Genomic DNA, 16435 nt, shown 5'->3' with positions numbered 1-16435 from the left:
CTAAATTTGTATGATTTAATAAGATAAGTAATTTAAATATATTAAACATATTTATATTTTAAAATGAATTATAAGTTTGTATCTAATTAAGCATCATCATGAACCGGTATAAACAATACTTTAAAAAAGTTTGGCTCATTTTTTGGACTTCAAACAATCAAACCTTATAATATATTTAAAAATACAAAATATTTACTTTAACATAAACAAAAATATATATTTTATTAACTATATTATTAATTATAAGTGCTCCAGATAAAATTTTGTTCTGGATCAGCCACTCGAAGGGAGAACTGAAATTTTTTAAATGATAATGGCTGATTGATGATTTATAAGTACGATGGAGAAATACACGACGAAAATCAAATAGTTGGGTTTAGTCCGTCTATCAGATAATTGTTTTTAGCCAACAAATCAAACAAAACAAAACAAAGGACTAGTAGTTGTGTTTTCTTGGTCAACTACTAAATTATAAATTCCAAAGACCATTACGAGACAAAGATCGACACAAGGATTTAGGACTAAGCTATACTGACATAGTGATTATAGCACTTGTCAGTTAGAATCTATGTGAACGGAATCGATATCTTTTGTTAGAGTAGAGCATATTTTAAGGTTTCAAAAGATAGTCATTGCCTCACCTATTAAGCGCGAAAGCAATGGCATTATTGGTACGAGATTCTTGTAATAAAAATCATATGTATAATAATGTTATGAATCTCCAAAGTTTTCTCATCAACGTGCGTCCACTATGCAACGTGTGTCCACTATGCAACGTGTGTCAACACAAGTACATCGGTCAGATAATTCAAATTGTACGGGTTTAAAGCATTTGCGTTTTTCGTAACTTAGTGGGATATTATTAAATCAAACACATTACAACGATTAGGTGTAGTTCGAATTGGGTTTCCATGGAACTTATCTATACTTCAGCTGAAATTGAATGAAGTTTTAATCTTGATCTTTCGTAGCCTAAACCATACTAACCAAAACATAAGTAAGAAAACAATATTATACACTCAACCCCGGTATAATAGATGCCATAAATAAACCCAATCATAATATTTTCTACTTAAAGGTATGGCATAGGCTAAAAAAGATCAAGGAAGTTGGAGACATACGACCAAGAATAAAAAAAGGAGAGCTAACATTTCCATTAACATATTGTATCTAAGTAAGTAAATAAGGTGAAAATAAATACAACTTATTCATTGTTCTGGCAAAAAGAAACAGAGGAGGCTAGCTTTAGATTGACCTAACAAATTTCCCCCAGAATCAAGGGCTTGAAGGAGAGCCCCCATCTTCAAACTGATCCTGCAGAGTCTACAATGCACCCACAGTTCTTGCATGATCCTCTATCCAAGATTTGAGTCCACTTTTGAGATCCACAAAAGTTGTTTTCAACTCATCAATGGAGTTCGCAATGGTGTGGATATTATTGATTGACTTAGAGATCACATATAAGGCAAAGAAGAAAGCACCAATGATGTGTTTGTGATTCCACACAACTTCAACACCTGGCCAAAAGTGATCATATGAGAGAAAGCGTTCCATGAAACACATAAAAGAGGTGGCTAAAGTTTTACTAATTATAAACATTACCTTGAGAAATGAAGTTTTTCTTTGTTTTCTCTTTAAAGTCTTCACTCAGGAGATTAGTCCACTCATTACGCACAGCTGGAAAGAGTGTTTCAGAAAGAAACCTAGAAGTTAGATAGTACTTCATGCAAATGGGGCAAAGGGCAAGCACAAATCCTTCTTTAACCATATTAGATACATGGGCTGCAAATTCCGAAACAGACTTAGAAATAAGTACTAATTAACAGTAAGCTTAGAAAGTAGACACAAGCAAAAGAAACTCACTGCTTATGCAATCGTTACATAGCAAGCAACCACAATTAGTAATAGGCATCATGGCCTTTTGAAGCTGACAGTTGCCACAGAATGAAAAATCCTCCTTCAGAAAAAAGAAGAAAAAAAACAATTAGTAACGAGGTTAATGGGGGTCATGAGAAAAAAAGATTTGATGGCACAAACCTCAGCATAACGCACGCCAGATTGGGTTTCACGAGCATGATTGAGAGTTCTACTTGCTCTCTCAAATCCCTTTAAGTCCCAATTTGAATTTACAAGCATATACAAAGCTTTGTCACGGTGGATTCATGATCCTTGAGAAGTTGCGGCAACAACAGCGTTCTACTGATGAACAAAACCAAACAAAATCAGACTCTCTTGTACCATATACATTGAATCAGAACATATAGTTTCGTATCAATAGTGAATCAAATTACCTCTGGATCGTCGATGATGGTCTCCGCCATTTCAGCCGTTTCGGGGTGGATTCCTGATCCTTGAGAAGTTGCGGCAACAACAGCGTTCAACTGATGAACAACACTAAACAAAATCAGACTCTCTTGTACCATGAGACATTGAATCAGAACATATAGAGAGATCAATAAGAACAGTGAATCATATTACCTTCGGATCGTCGATGATGATCTCCGCCATATCAACCATTTCAGATTCGCTTGTGATTTTTTTTTTTTTTTGTAAGATTCAATTCATGTTTTCTCAGATTGGATTTGAGGGTTTTGAGAGATAGTAAAGTATGCTTTTATCTTTCATTTACAATCTACTGTTTTTATGATTTCCCCACCACTTAATTTCACCTCCACCTTTTTGTTCCCTTTTATTTTCTATTGGTTTAGCTATTTAGATTTCAGGGAAATAAATAAATATAACAACATTGAATCCAAATAATTTAATTACAAGTATCTTATCTTATTACTTATTTTATAAAGTTTGCCATTTTCAGGATCATCAATCAGATGTTGACATATCTCAAAATAATTATATTTTTGTTTTAAACATGGTAGGACATATAATTATGAAAAAATTATATCTATATAAACCTTACATGTTTACATCTAAAAAAATTATTAATCAATAAATAATGAATTAAGAAGTTAAAAAAATAATAACATAAGTTATTTAACATAATTCTCACTAGATATAAATTGTATTTATCATTTTAATATAATATTTTTTAAGGAGATTTTTGCCAAATATAATGCTTCTCCACCTATAAAAGGCCTTTTTCTTAAACCTGCCTCCACGAAAAAAGAGTTTGGGTAGTATCTCCACTTTATAACTTTGGAGAAAAGACTGTGGGGAAACTGGATCGCTTGGCCAAAAGGGCTTCGTTAAACAAACTGATGTCACGGAACCCCATGCCACCTAAGTCTTTGAGCAGAGAGAGTTTTTTCCAACTAATCCAATGGATTTTTTGGTGACTTTCACTTCAAACCTACGTTGCACTGAAACGGGTACGGGAACAGGAATCGGGTATAGAAACGGGGACGGAAAACGTCAAAGTAAAAATTAGTAGATACGGGTATGGCATGGGTACTTCAATAAACATATAAGAAAATTATAAATATAAGTCTCAACATAAATAATAATTATAAATATAAGTCTCAAAATAGAAGAAAATTTGTCTCCCTCGCCTCCTGTTGCTCCTACTTTCTCTATTTTCGTCACATAACTCCAGAGTGGAGCCTCATCACTTTCATTCGTAGAACTTGTAGATTCATTACCAGCGGCAGCACTACTACTACCAATATTCTCACCCGGTCTTTGAGAATTGTTCATCTGATTAAACAAAGAAAGTAACCAAACGATGTCGATCAACGATCACACACATGAATAGCAAACAACGATCACATACATGAATAGCAAACAAAGATCATTGAATAATATTATTCTATCAACGATCACAAACGATCAGTCTATCAACGATCACACACATGAATAGCAAATAATCAAACAACGATCATTGAATAATATTAGTCAAAATAGAAAAGAAAAGAAGAGACGTATGTGTTCTGGTTTTGACGTTTCGTGAAGGAAAGCAGAGAAGACGTCAAAGACTAGTGAATCGTTTATATAAACAGGGGCGCAGGGAAGTGAATCGTTATATATAAGCCGTATGCCCTAGAATATGCCCTATCATTCCTTTATTGTTTGAGTTTTTCTATAAAAAAGAGGTTAAATTGCCTATTCTAAAACGGGGACACTTCAATTATGTTAAAAACGACTCGGAGACGTCCCCGTTTCCGTACCTTCCCGTTTCCTTTTTCTGCTTCCCGTCCCTACTGTCTCTGAAACGGTTGAGAAACGTTTCTTCGCTGTCCCCGTCAGGTATCCGTCCCCGTAACGAATCCGGGACGGGAGACGGTGGTCGACAGGCGTCCCCGTGCATCATAGCTTCAAACTACATCAATAGTTCGCGACTGCACTTGACAGATTGGCACACGTAGCCTTTGACAGTTTAAAGCAGGACATGGCAAACACCGGCATCGTTATCGCTACTGATTTGATCAATACTTCCTTATCTTCTATGGAAAGGGTTTTTGCATCCCAGCCTATGCCTCCAACTTACGTGATCTTTTATATTTTACACTTATGGCATCTATGACAATTTTATACACTCAACCCCGGTATAATAGATGTCATAAATAAACCCAATCATAATATTTTCTACTTAAAGGTATGATGGCATAGGCTAGAAAAGATAACGTAAGTTGGAGGCATACGACCAAGAATAAAAAAGGAGAGTTAACATTTCCGTTAACATATTGTATCTTAGTAAGTAAATAAGGTGAAAATAAATACAACTTGTTCATTGTTCTCGCAAAAAGAAACAGAGGAGGCTTTTGATTGACCTAACAAATTTCCCCCAGAACCAAGGGCTTGAAGGAGAGCCCCCATCTTCAAACTGATCCTACAGATTCTTCAATGCACCCACAGTTCTTGGATGATCCTCTATCCAAGATTTGAGTCCACTTTTGAGATCCACAAAAGTTGTTTTTAACTCATCAAGGGAGTTGGCAATGGTGTGGAGACTATTGATTGACTTAGGGATCACATATAAGGCAAAGAAGAAAGCACCAATGATGTGTTTGTGATTCCACACAACTTCAACACCTGGCCAAAAGTGATCATATCAGAGAAAGCGTTCCATGAAACACATAAAAGAAGTGGTTAGAGTTTTATTAATTATAAACATTACCTTGAGAAATGAAGTTATTCTTTGTTTTCTCTTTAAAGTCTTCAATCAAGAGATTAGTCCACTCATTACGCCCAGCTGGAAAGAGTGTTTCAGAAAGAAACCTAGAAGTTAGGTAGTACTTCATGCAAATGGGGCAAAGGGCGAGCACAGATCCTTCTTTAACCATATTAGATACATGGCTGCAAATTCAAAAACAGACTTAGAAATAAGTACTAATTAACAGTAAGCTTAGAAAGTAGACACAAGCAAAAGAAACTCACTGCTTATGCAATCATTACATAGCAAGCAACCACAATCAGTAATAGGTATTATGACCTTTTGAAGATGACAGTTGCCGCAGAATGAAAAATCCTCCTTCAGAAAAGAAAAAAAAAACAATCAGTAACGAGGTTAACGGGGGTCATGAGAAAAAAAGATTTGATGGCACAAACCTCAGCATAACGCATGCCAGATTCGGTTTCACGAGCATGATTGAGAGTTCTACTTGCTCTTTCAAATCTCTTTAAGTCCCAATTTGAATTTGACAAGCAGATACAAAGCTTTGTCACGGTGGATTTCTGATCCTTGAGAAGTTGCGGCAACAACAACATTCAACTGATGAACAAAACCAAATAAAATCAGACTTTCTTGTACCATGAGACATTGAATCAGAACATATATATTTTCGTATCAATAGTGAATCAAATTACCTCCAGATCGTCGATGATGGCCTCCACCATTTCAGCCGTTTCATGGTGGATTCCTGATCTTTGAGAAGTTGCGGCAACAACCGCGTTCAACTGATGAACAAAACCAAAAAAAATCAGACTCTCTTGTACCATGAGACATTGAATCAGAATATATAGAGAGATCAATAGGAACAGTGAATCATATTACCTCCGGATCGTCGATGATGATCTCCGCAATTTCAGCCATTTCAGATTCGCTTGTGATTTTTTTTTTTTTTTTGTAAGATTCAATTCCTGTTTTCTCATAATGGATTTGGGGGTTTTGAGAGATAGTGAAGTATGCTTTTATCTTTAATTTACAATCTACTGTTTTTATGATTTCCCCACCACTTCTTAATTTCACCTCCACCTTTTTGTTCCTGTTTATTTTCTATTGGTTTAACTATTTAGATTTTAGGGAAATAAATAAATATACTAACATTGAATCCAAACAATTTAATTACTAGTATCTTATCTTATTAATTATTATATAAAGTTTCTCATTTGCAAGATCATGAATCAGATGTTGACATATGTCAACATAGTAATTTTTTTTTTAAACATGGTAGGACATATAATTATGAAAAAATTATATCTGCATAAAACTTACATGTTTACATCTAAAAAAAATTCTTTTCCTAAATTTTTTAAAAAAAAATTAAAAAAAACCAATGTATTTTCAATTATACACTAATTATATTATATGTGTGTTCTCAATTAGATATAACATATGTAAACAAAAAAGAATTAATTGATTAAGCATGTATATTAAATTATTAATTAATAAATAATGAATCAATAAGTTAAAAAAAATAACATAAGTTATTTAACATAATTCTCACTAGATATAAATTGTATTTATCGTTTTAATATAGTATTTTTTAAAGAGATATTTGTCAAATATAATGCTTCTCCACCTATAAAAAGGCCTTTTTCATAAACATGCCTCCACCAAAGAAGAGTTTGGGTAGTATCTCCACTTTATAACTTTGGAGAAAAGACTGTGGGGGAATTGGATCGCTTGGCTAAAAAGGCTTCGTTAAACAAACTGATGTCACGGAACCCCATGCCACCTAAGTCTTGGGGCAGAGAGAGTTTTTCCAACCTAATCCAATGGATTTTTTGGTGACTTTCACTTCAAACTACATCAATAGTTCTCGACTGCACTTGACAGATTGGCACACGTAGCCTTTGGCAGTTTAAAGTAAAACATGGCAAACACCGGCATTGTCATCGCTACTGATTTGATCAATACTTCCTTACCTTTTATAGAAAGGGTTTTTGCATCCCAACCCGACACTTTAGCATTTAATTTGTCTTTTTATATAACTAATCATTTCCACTTTTGAACCACTAAAGCACTCACGAAGGCCTAAATACTTACCAGTTCCACCTTCATTTACAATCCCCAAATTGTTTTGAATCTCCAACTTGACAATATCTTCCACCTTATCTCCAAAAATGATTGAAGACTTTGCTTGGTTAATTTATTGTCCAGTGGCCTTTCCATAGGCTGTAAGGTTGATTATTATAGTAACTCCTATTATAAAATATTACATATTTCAAATTTTACTAATGGAATAGTACTACCAAATTATGTTTGACACTCACTACTATTAAACCAAAAATCTCACATTTCAACGCAAACGTACAAATCAGAATAGTTTTGTTTATAAAGATTTCACATGTTTGAACCGGTCTGGTCTAACGGAAGAGAAGACCACCACCTACAATATATTCTGTTATCTCTAAAATATTATATGCGATTGTTTTTCTAATAGATATCGAATTGTCATTTCATGTTAAATTTATTTGATCTTCGATTTGACTCCCATTGACTTTCAAAAGATCATGTTAGCTCCCTCCTCTTTTGTCCTTAAGGGACTATCATCTATAACTCGAATTTCTCATAGGTCTCTCTTTCTTTTTATCATATGTTGTCGGAGATTTTTAATAATCTCAGCAGCCTAATGTCGACCAAACTAGTAAGTATATCCCCTGGCCTTGTTTTGTTCATTGTCTCACAACTTTCCGGGGACTGTAGACGGTCTTTCCGGGAAACATGAGTATAACTCTTCATCTCTTGACGGGTTTAATTCCCAAGATCTGATGCGTTTCAGTTCTGTTTCTTCTTCCACAAGCAACGATTGTGGTTTCTCCTTCATGGAGCAGGATCATACAGGAGACGCGGTGAAACTTTAACGAAAACGCAGGGATATTAATCAAGAAACAAGAGGAACAACACATTCAGTTGTTGATCTTCAAATCCAAGACCTCACAAGGATGTAGAGTGGAAATCATTCCAAATACAAGAACTGCTTATTGTTGATTCAACATGAACTTTAAAAGAAATTAAAAAAAATACAGAAATACAATATTAGAATTCAGGTTCTTCAACTGGAGCAATAACCCATTCACCATCTTCGTTCCTGATCAGTCCTTTGTTCTTCTCCACCAAGATGCACCAAGATCCTGGCACTAAACACTCATCTTTCAAGAACTCGCATGACTTGTTTACTAAAGCAATACTTCTCTTCACCATCAGTTTAAACTCTCCTTTCTTCCCATTCCATCCAGCTACCACATGTAGCATCGCATGCACATATATGGAAAAGGAATATGTACAAGTTTCGTCTCTGTATCTTTGTAGTCAAAATTGAAGCAGACTCTTACCTGAAGATTACGCCAATCCCCCGGATTCCTTGAATCTCTTAGGAACGGTGACTTCTTTGTATCGATCACAAAGTTGATTCCCATGTGCACATACCCTAAAATTCTCCCTGGATATATATATATATATATATATATATATATATATATATATATATATATATCGAGTTAAGAGATCAATCGTGTTCCTTACATGTAGGATCTTCAAGTTTTTGTGAAGCATTGCTTCGTCTATGAAATTCTTGTTTCCAACCTGTGGACAACCAAATACTATAGCAGTGACCGGAACATCATCTTTGGTGGCGTTCTCGGCTATATAATAGGCGGCTAGAACAGCCTCTGTAGCTCCCAAGCTATGTCCAGTCAATACAATGCTCGGTTTGTCGTCCTTATACTTCAGTAGAAGCTCCTTGATGCTAGCTAGCAACTGTGACCGTAGACTCAGCTTGGTAAATTTCGATTTGGGTTGATTAGAAGTATAGATTGTGAGCCACCCGAGCATCACCTTGCACCCTTCTTCGTCTTCACTGTCACTATCAAAAGTCGTACCTTCGACTACACCAGATTCATCCTGCTCCGGACCATGCAGCAATGGGTCAGCTGAAGTGTACCTAACCCCCAAGACATTGACCCACTCGTAGTTCCTACTTGTTCCTCTCAAAGCTACATAGATCTTACGGCGTCCTAAAGCCTTAGTCCGTTCATCAGATGTGACTGCAATGTAGCCAAACCAGCAGTTAGACTCTCGGTCCCAAGCATCTCGTGATTGACTGATTTTGAATTGAGAAGCAGACCTTGGGGGAGAGCAACGCGAGCTGTGGCATAGAGTAAGCTTGCTACCTAATATTCAGAAGCGCGCGGATTCGAGCATGACCTTGTCGAAGAAAGAAGATTTGCCGTAGCGGCTGGCTCCACAGTACTTTGAGTTTTGGTCGTTGACGAAAGGCATGCATCGTAGGTGGCTTGACAAAAGTCTCCGCAACGTAAGATGAGTTCACGAAGTGATTGGTCTAACGGGTCTAAGAGAGTGTCCCAATTCTTTGAGCCTAAGAGCTCTTCCCATAATGTTGTTGTAGCCACTAGAGAAAATTTGTGTGAGTAAGGAGATAATAAGTGACTCTTGGTTCTTGGGTTTTATATGTAACAATTTTTTTTTTCCCTTTCTCAATTTAAGTTTCTTTTTTTTTTACTTTATACAAGTGGTTGTGGTGATGAAAAGGTTATACATGGTGTTGGAATATTATTGGCATATATAACAATCTTGTCTTCGTCGTCGAGAGTGGCCATGACCCAATGGCCATCCTCTGTTTTGAGCATGCCTTGGTTTTTCTCGACCCACCAACACTTGGGAACCAAACATTAATTCTTCTTTCAATAGTGAACACGATATTTGTTAACCAAGGCTATGTTTCGGTCACTTTCATCTCGAACTTCCCATTCTTTCCGTTCCATCCCGCTACTACATGTAACATCGCCTGCGCATCCCACCCCAAACCATAACCGTTAACAAAAACACCAATGTCGGTTCTACTTACATGTGACTATAGATGGTTCAAATTCAAACGTCAATCGTTTGTGTTTGCATGCATGTTTTTATGTGAAAACAAGTCAACCAAGATTTTCTACAATATTAATATTTTCATTAGGAAAATATTAAAAACTACTGCAAAATGCAAACGTAGATGATTTTATTTTTGTTTGTTTAAAATCTGATTATATTCAAATTTACCCTGAAATAAAGCAAATTGAATAGAATGAATTGCCTGAAGGTTATGCCAATCACCAGGATGATGAGTTTCCTTAAGAAAAGGTGAAACTCTCGTATCAATTTCGAGTTTGGTCCCAATGTTGACGTATCCCATTATCTTAGCTGGATATCGAGTGATGAGATCAATTTCATAATTCACGTGCATGCAATACACTCACATTGTTATGTCCCTTAATTAATTGCGGAAAACGTTACAAGCGGCGATAGCGATGTGCCGCCAGTGACGGCTATTGTGTTTGTTACAAGAAGCAGAGTTATGAACACTATGCTAGGTTTCTCGTCCTTGTATAGCTCTAGCAATTCTTGTATCTACTCGTACCATTTATACGCAAACAAACTGAATTAAAAATGATTTTAAAAGCAATTAACCTAAGTAAAAAAGAAAAGAAAAAAAAAAAACGTCAAAATATATAAGTTCAATGTATAATGTTTTGATGGAAACGCAAGCAATCAAGCTCTTCCAATGTTGGCTCGACTATGATTTGATTTCTTGTGTGAATGTTGTATGCGTTGTGTAAATTAAAACACTTGAGATTTTGCTTATATATAATCGTGAGAGCCACTTTTAATTCACTACAAGAAATTGAAGTATTAATATAGCGTTTAACACCTTTCTGCTATAATTGGTATATCTCTCTGTTTTAGACAGCCTTTGCCAAAGTACAAACGCTATGTATGGTTGGTCAGATTTTAATGTTAAAAACGTTTTAAAGACATGTAATATATATATAGCACTAGTAAGTTCTAAAACTCTATGCATCATTCACGCGAACAAAAAAAAAATATTTGCCCCCCTAACTACTTAGTGAAAAAAAGAAGCGGCTCTCAAAATTTTATTCACCCACTAACCCTAATTTACTCTCCCTCTGACTCCACTGTTTTACTTATCAAACTTTTTTCTCACTATCTCTGTTCCTCACCGAATACTTATTTAAATCCCTCTACATGAGATTGAGAATAGTCTCTCTCTCTTTCTCTTTGTGAGGTTGCTTCGTTGCTATGATTTTATCTCACACCTAACCCTAATTATTTTTCCTGAGATTCATATCTACGATCCGGTGATGAGTTCGGAGGAAGCCAAGGTCGTTGGTAAGTAGTTCTGGTCGATTTCTCTTCCAATTGAATGTTGAGATCTAGGTTTTGTATTGATTCGTCACCCATTCCCCCCAAATTCGAAACCATGCTTCTCCTTCGACGAAATCCTCAAGGTACCGAAGAAGATCTGTCTTAGCTCGAAACGACACCGTCGATGCCAGCACCCCTCATGTTCCTCTGATTCTTCCTCTTCTTACTATTATGATGCCTCCAGATCTGTGGATTTCTTTCCCACCGACATTTGAAAACCTTTGTTTGTTTGGAGTTAAAAATCAAATTTTGGATTGGCTGGCTTCAGAGATTTATCGTGCACCAACCTCTGTTATGGCTTCGGTGGAGGACCTAGTCCCTGTCGAATCTGAGCCGCCTGACGAAGGGACAACGGTTGCTCAAGACCTCGTGCAGGAGTCAGAAGGTCCGTTTATCTTTGTTTCTAACAGGAGAAGTGACCGCAAGGCCATGTTGTCACATTAATCCCCTTTATCGATGTTTTTTGTGTGGAATATAAAAGGTCTGAATAGTACCAGGTGTCAGGACTTTATAAAAGAATGGATCTCCATCCATAGGCCACTTTTTGGAGCGTTCCTTGAAACGCATATTCAGTCGAATAATGCAAGCAGAGTTGCAAGAGCTATTCCAGTTGGTTGGAACTTTTTTGGCAATTTTGACCATCACAACACCGCGAGGATTGTTGTGTGTTGGGACCCCTCAGTCTCTGTATTAGTGTATCAGTCCTCTGCTCAACTGGTTACATGCGGTATATATATCTCAACTTTGAGTTTAAATATTACTCTTTTTTGTCTATGGTCACAATCTTCCGGAAGACCGTCTGCCACTGTGGGAGGACCTGATCCGGCTTCATGATACCACTCCAGTAAGCCGCTGCCCATGGGCGGTGGTGGGTGATTTTAACCAAATCCTCCGTCTTTCAAATCACTCTGATCATCTCTCTCAGGATGTGGATACCACTGGTGTTGATGACTTCATGATCGCATTGCAAGAAGCGGAGTTGTTCGAAGCTCAAGCTCAGGGTCTTCCTTTCTCTTGGTGGAATAATCAAGATCACAACCCCATCTCCAAGAAAATAGACCATGCACTCATCAATCAGGCATGGGCCTCTCAACACCTTGAGTCTTTTGCTGATTATATGGAGCCTCAGCAATCAGATCACGCGCCTTGTTTTTTTCAAGTTCCAGCGATGAGGCGGCAGATCCGCAAGCCCTTCAAGTTCTTCCAACATGTGATTGACCATCCTGATTATCACCAGACTATTTCGCAGGTTTGGTCCCCTTCGTCTATTCAAGGAACATCCCAATTCAAGTTGGTCCGGGCCCTAAGAAAACTGAAACCTGTTTTGAGGAAACTTAACAAACGACATTTCAGTGGTATCAGTGTTCGAGTCAAGTCACAGGCAGCTAAGATTGCTACACTGCAGCGACTCCTTCTCTCCTCGCCAGATGTGCAGACTGCTACTGAAGAACATCAAGCAAGGACTCTCTGGCAGGTCCTGATTAAGGCAGAGGAGAAATTCTACAGACAGAAGTCGAAGGTTCTTTGGCTACACTTGTGGGACAAGAACACTTCTTTTTTTCATAAGTCGGTGATGGAAAGGGCAGCCAGGAATCATATTCACCTGCTGTGCGATCATAATGATAGACGGATAATGAATGCTAATGAGATTAAGTCTTACGCAGCATCCTACTTTGAAGGTATCTTGGGTCAAACTGACATGCCTACCTCTCCCGCCACAGTTGACACGTTGCGAGAGCTACTACCTTTCCGCTGCACTGATGTACAAAGTCAGCTGCTTTTAAGTCCTATCACTCCAGAGGAAATAAAAGCGGTTCTCCTAGCAATGCCGCTGAACAAAAGTCCAGGTCCAGATGGGTTTTCTGTGGAATTCTTCAGAGCTTCTTGGGATGTCGTTGGTAATGAGGTAGTGGAAGCAGTTCAGGAATTTTTCAGGAATGGGCGTCTTCTAAAGGATTTTAACACTACCATCTTAGCCCTCATACCCAAGGTGCCTCAAGCAAGCAAGCTAGGGGACTTTCGGCCAATAAGTTGCTGCAATCTGATTTATAAACTCATTTCTAAGATTATTGCCAATAGATTAAAGCCGATTCTGCTCGAGTGTATCAGTCCAAACCAGGCTGCTTTCTTGAAAGGAAGAAGCCTCGGAGACAATGTGTTGCTAGCCTCGGATCTGATAAGGGACTATCAAAAAGCCTCGTGCCCAAGGAGCTGTATGATCAAAGTAGACATTCGCAAGGCATTTGATACGGTTTGTTGGGATTTTGTACTGAAAGTGTTGGAAGCACAGGGGTTTCCCCCCCCCTTTTTTGTACGTGGATCAAGGAATGTATCTCCTCTCCTCGTTTCTCTGTCTCGATCAATGGAGAACTGGCCGGTTTCTTTCCTGGGAAGAAAGGTATCAGACAAGGAGACCCAATCTCTCCCTATCTCTTCATAATGGTGATGGAGGTCCTCTCCAAGCTTCTAGAATCGGCTGCTGCAACTGAGAAAATACAACTGCACCCTCTGTGCTCTTCTCCGCAGGTCACCCATCTTTTATTTGCAGATGATCTCCTTGTTTTCACAAATGGATCAAGCTGCTCTCTCACGGGAGTTGCAGAGGTTATGAGCCAGTTCAAATTGTTCAGTGGTTTGGACATGAATCCAGCTAAGTCTGAAATTTTCTTTGGGGGATACTCGGATGCTGAAGTGGGTGACCTCAGTGCTCTCTCAGGAATCAAAGTAGTCTCTTTTCCAACGAGATATCTAGGCTTGCCGCTTAACCCTGCTAGGATTTCGCTTGCTACGCTTCAGCCTTTTCTAGAGAGAATCAAATTGAAGCTTCACTCTTGGACAATTAAGTTATTATCCTTTGCAGGATAAATCAGGCTCATCTCCTCCGTTATATATGGCATGGTTAATTTCTTGAGTTCTGTCTTCAACCTCCCGAAGGGTTTCTATGAAAAGGTGGACTCACTCTGCGCCGCTTTTCTATGGAAAAACAAAGTGGGAACAGCAGTTGGGGCGAGAGTGGCTTGGAAAGATGTGTGTAGGCCTAAGGAAGAAGGTGGCCTCGGCATTAGGAGATTGGAGGACTTCCAGATTGTTTTTCAGCTGAAGTTAATTTGGAACTTGTTTGCCAACGCAGGCTCCCTGTGGGTTGCTTGGTTACGAGGGAATGTTTTCCATCGAAAGAGCTACTGGGCTATGGAAGACTCTCAACGACTCTCCAGATCAGTTCGTGGTCTGATAAAGCTGAAACCCCTCCTCAAGGATTTTCTATACTGTGAAATTGGTAATGGTAGAACAATCTCCTTTTGGTATGACAACTGGTGTGCACTATCTCCTTTGATCGATTTTCTTGGAGCTAATGGACCAAGACAACTGAGAATCAGGAAACATGCTCATATCTCTGATGCGGTAAGGGAAGGGGAATGGCGGATGCCTGCAGCACGATCTGAACAGCAACAATCTTTTATGGAGTTGCTCACTACCATCTCCCCACCTGCGGATTCAAATGGAGATGATACTTTTCTCTGGCGTCGGTCTTCGGGAGTTTACGCAGGTTTATTCTCTTCAAAGGAAACTTGGGAGCAGCTTCGCCCTCACTCTCCCACGGTGCCTTGGTACAAAATTGTCTGGTTCAAGGAAGCAGTGCCACGCTATTCTTTCATAACTTGGCTTGCTATGCTTGGGAGACTGCCTACAAAGGACAGAATGCGAAGCTGGGGCCTCACGGTACCTGCAGGCTGCGTCCTCTGCTCTTCTGGTATTGAATCTCACTCTCATCTCTTCTTCGAGTGCACCTTCTCTACCTCTGTCTGGGACGCTTTCGCTTCTAGAGTCTGCCCATCTCCTCCGCAGGATCTCTCGTCTATTTCTCCCTAGATCCTCCAGGCACGATCTAATTCTCAATCCCAGGAAGCAACTCTCGTCAAACTGATCTTGCAGGCAGCTTGTTACTTCATTTGGCGGGAGCGGAATGCAAGGATCTTCACCAACACATCAACACCAGCAGCTTCAGTTCAAGCCACCCTGGATCGGTCCTTAAGGGATCGGCTTCTATCTCTCCCTAGCTTGTTTCTTGGCTCTTATTTCAGTTATATTAATTTCCCTTTCTAGTTTATTTCCCTTAAATAAGTTGTATCAACATGTACAGAGAAAATCAGAAAATTTGGTATAAATTTAACCTTTTACCAAAAAAAAAAAATTTAGCTGTCATTTATTTGTTTTTCTTGGTGTTCTTTGAAAGGGATTTGAGAAACCTAAGTCGATAAGGTTAATGGATCTAGAGAAAGCAGCTATGATGTTCTTCATCTAAAGCGGATATGTCGATCCCCCATGTAAGTGTCTTCTACAACTCTCCACTCTTTCCTCATCTGTGTTGTTTAACTCTGTTCTTAAAAATATTTTTGGGTGCAGGATGTTGCTACTGTTGGGACTACAAGGCCGTAAGTGTTGTGGCTACATTGCAGTTATGAAAATAGAGATGGAGAATGAGGGGTTAAGCCCACCTTCTCAAAGTTTTGACCTCCTTGAATAGCATCATTGCGTAATGTTCGTATGTTTCTATTGATGATCTTGTTCTTTTCTTATGTCCATATATGTTGTTTAAATGTGCTCTTACAAATGTTTTTGGGTACAGGACGTTGCTACTTTTGGGTCTTTAAGTCCTTAAGTATAATAGAGAAGGAGAATGAAGACTTGAAAGGCTGGTTACATCGGAGTAACTACAAGCTCCATGGTACATGTAAATAATGTAGATTTGTTTTAGTATCTCGTATCTTGTGAGTCTTTAATTTATGATGTGTAAATGTTGGTCAGAAAACAAAAAAGTAAAAAATTTATTACACATTTTTATTTTTTATTTATTTTTAAAAATATGTACCAATAAATGAACGCCACATGTCGAGGAACGTTTCTCACAGCGTTCTCAAAATACTCCAGCAAGGAGGGTTACTCTTCTTTTTACTTTTATCTCTCATCTTTTTCTTATTTTTTTAATAAGAGTAACTATATGAGTAACACCAGTATTCATGTTCTAAGGTTATTGGAGCAGTAGGTGGTTGGTTTCAAAAACATTTCAAAGATTATGGGTTCAAGTGTAGAATA

At 38.1% G+C, this 16435-nt stretch overlaps 2 protein-coding genes, 1 long non-coding RNA gene and 1 pseudogene across 8 annotated transcripts; 1 reads left to right on the top strand and 3 right to left on the bottom strand.

Moving 5' to 3' along the window:
- Positions 1-1130: 1130 nt before the first annotated feature.
- Positions 1131-2706, bottom strand: LOC104791399 (uncharacterized). 4 transcript variants are annotated; one of them, XM_010517277.3, is made up of 6 exons: positions 2479-2706; positions 2292-2381; positions 2038-2199; positions 1864-1957; positions 1603-1782; positions 1131-1517 (listed from the first exon to the last, which is right to left on the bottom strand). In XM_010517277.3, the coding sequence occupies exons 3-6, from the start codon at positions 2134-2136 to the stop codon at positions 1324-1326; spliced, it is 567 nt and encodes a 188-aa protein (XP_010515579.1). In that variant the 5' UTR covers positions 2137-2199; positions 2292-2381; positions 2479-2706; the 3' UTR covers positions 1131-1323. The 4 variants fall into 4 exon arrangements, with proteins under 4 accessions (XP_010515579.1, XP_087309419.1, XP_087309420.1 ...); XM_087453293.1 differs by having other exon boundaries at positions 2038-2196; positions 2479-2657; XM_087453294.1 differs by having other exon boundaries at positions 1603-1677; positions 2038-2196; positions 2479-2642.
- Positions 2707-4602: 1896 nt separating this feature from the next.
- On the bottom strand, positions 4603-6124 carry LOC147942782 (uncharacterized). 2 transcript variants are annotated; one of them, XR_015559210.1, is made up of 6 exons: positions 5948-6121; positions 5761-5850; positions 5503-5665; positions 5332-5425; positions 5072-5250; positions 4603-4986 (listed from the first exon to the last, which is right to left on the bottom strand). XR_015559210.1 is itself a non-coding variant. In XM_087453295.1 (6 exons), exons 3-6 carry the CDS (start codon positions 5538-5540, stop codon positions 4784-4786), a joined length of 459 nt encoding a protein of 152 aa, XP_087309421.1. In that variant the 5' UTR covers positions 5541-5665; positions 5761-5850; positions 5948-6124; the 3' UTR covers positions 4603-4783. The 2 variants fall into 2 exon arrangements, 1 of the variants encoding a protein (XP_087309421.1); XM_087453295.1 differs by having other exon boundaries at positions 5387-5425; positions 5948-6124.
- Positions 6125-8246: 2122 nt separating this feature from the next.
- Positions 8247-10310, bottom strand: LOC104793797 (phospholipase A1-IIdelta-like; annotated as a pseudogene).
- A 634-nt stretch (positions 10311-10944) lies between these two features.
- LOC147942781 (uncharacterized) lies at positions 10945-16177 on the top strand. Of its 2 annotated transcripts, none has more exons than XR_015559177.1 (4): positions 10945-11305; positions 15576-15666; positions 15746-15880; positions 15969-16177. It is a non-coding gene; the product is annotated as an uncharacterized LOC147942781 (long non-coding RNA). The 2 variants fall into 2 exon arrangements; XR_015559178.1 differs by having other exon boundaries at positions 11052-11305; positions 15746-15884.
- Positions 16178-16435: the final 258 nt, after the last annotated feature.

Source organism: Camelina sativa, chromosome 6 (assembly GCF_030686135.1).
Source record: "Camelina sativa cultivar CO46 ecotype springtype chromosome 6, ASM3068613v1".
NCBI classification, from domain to species: Eukaryota; Viridiplantae; Streptophyta; class Magnoliopsida; order Brassicales; family Brassicaceae; genus Camelina; species Camelina sativa.
Note: the sequence above shows the minus strand (reverse complement) of the source record. Positions and strands in the feature narration are given on the sequence as shown.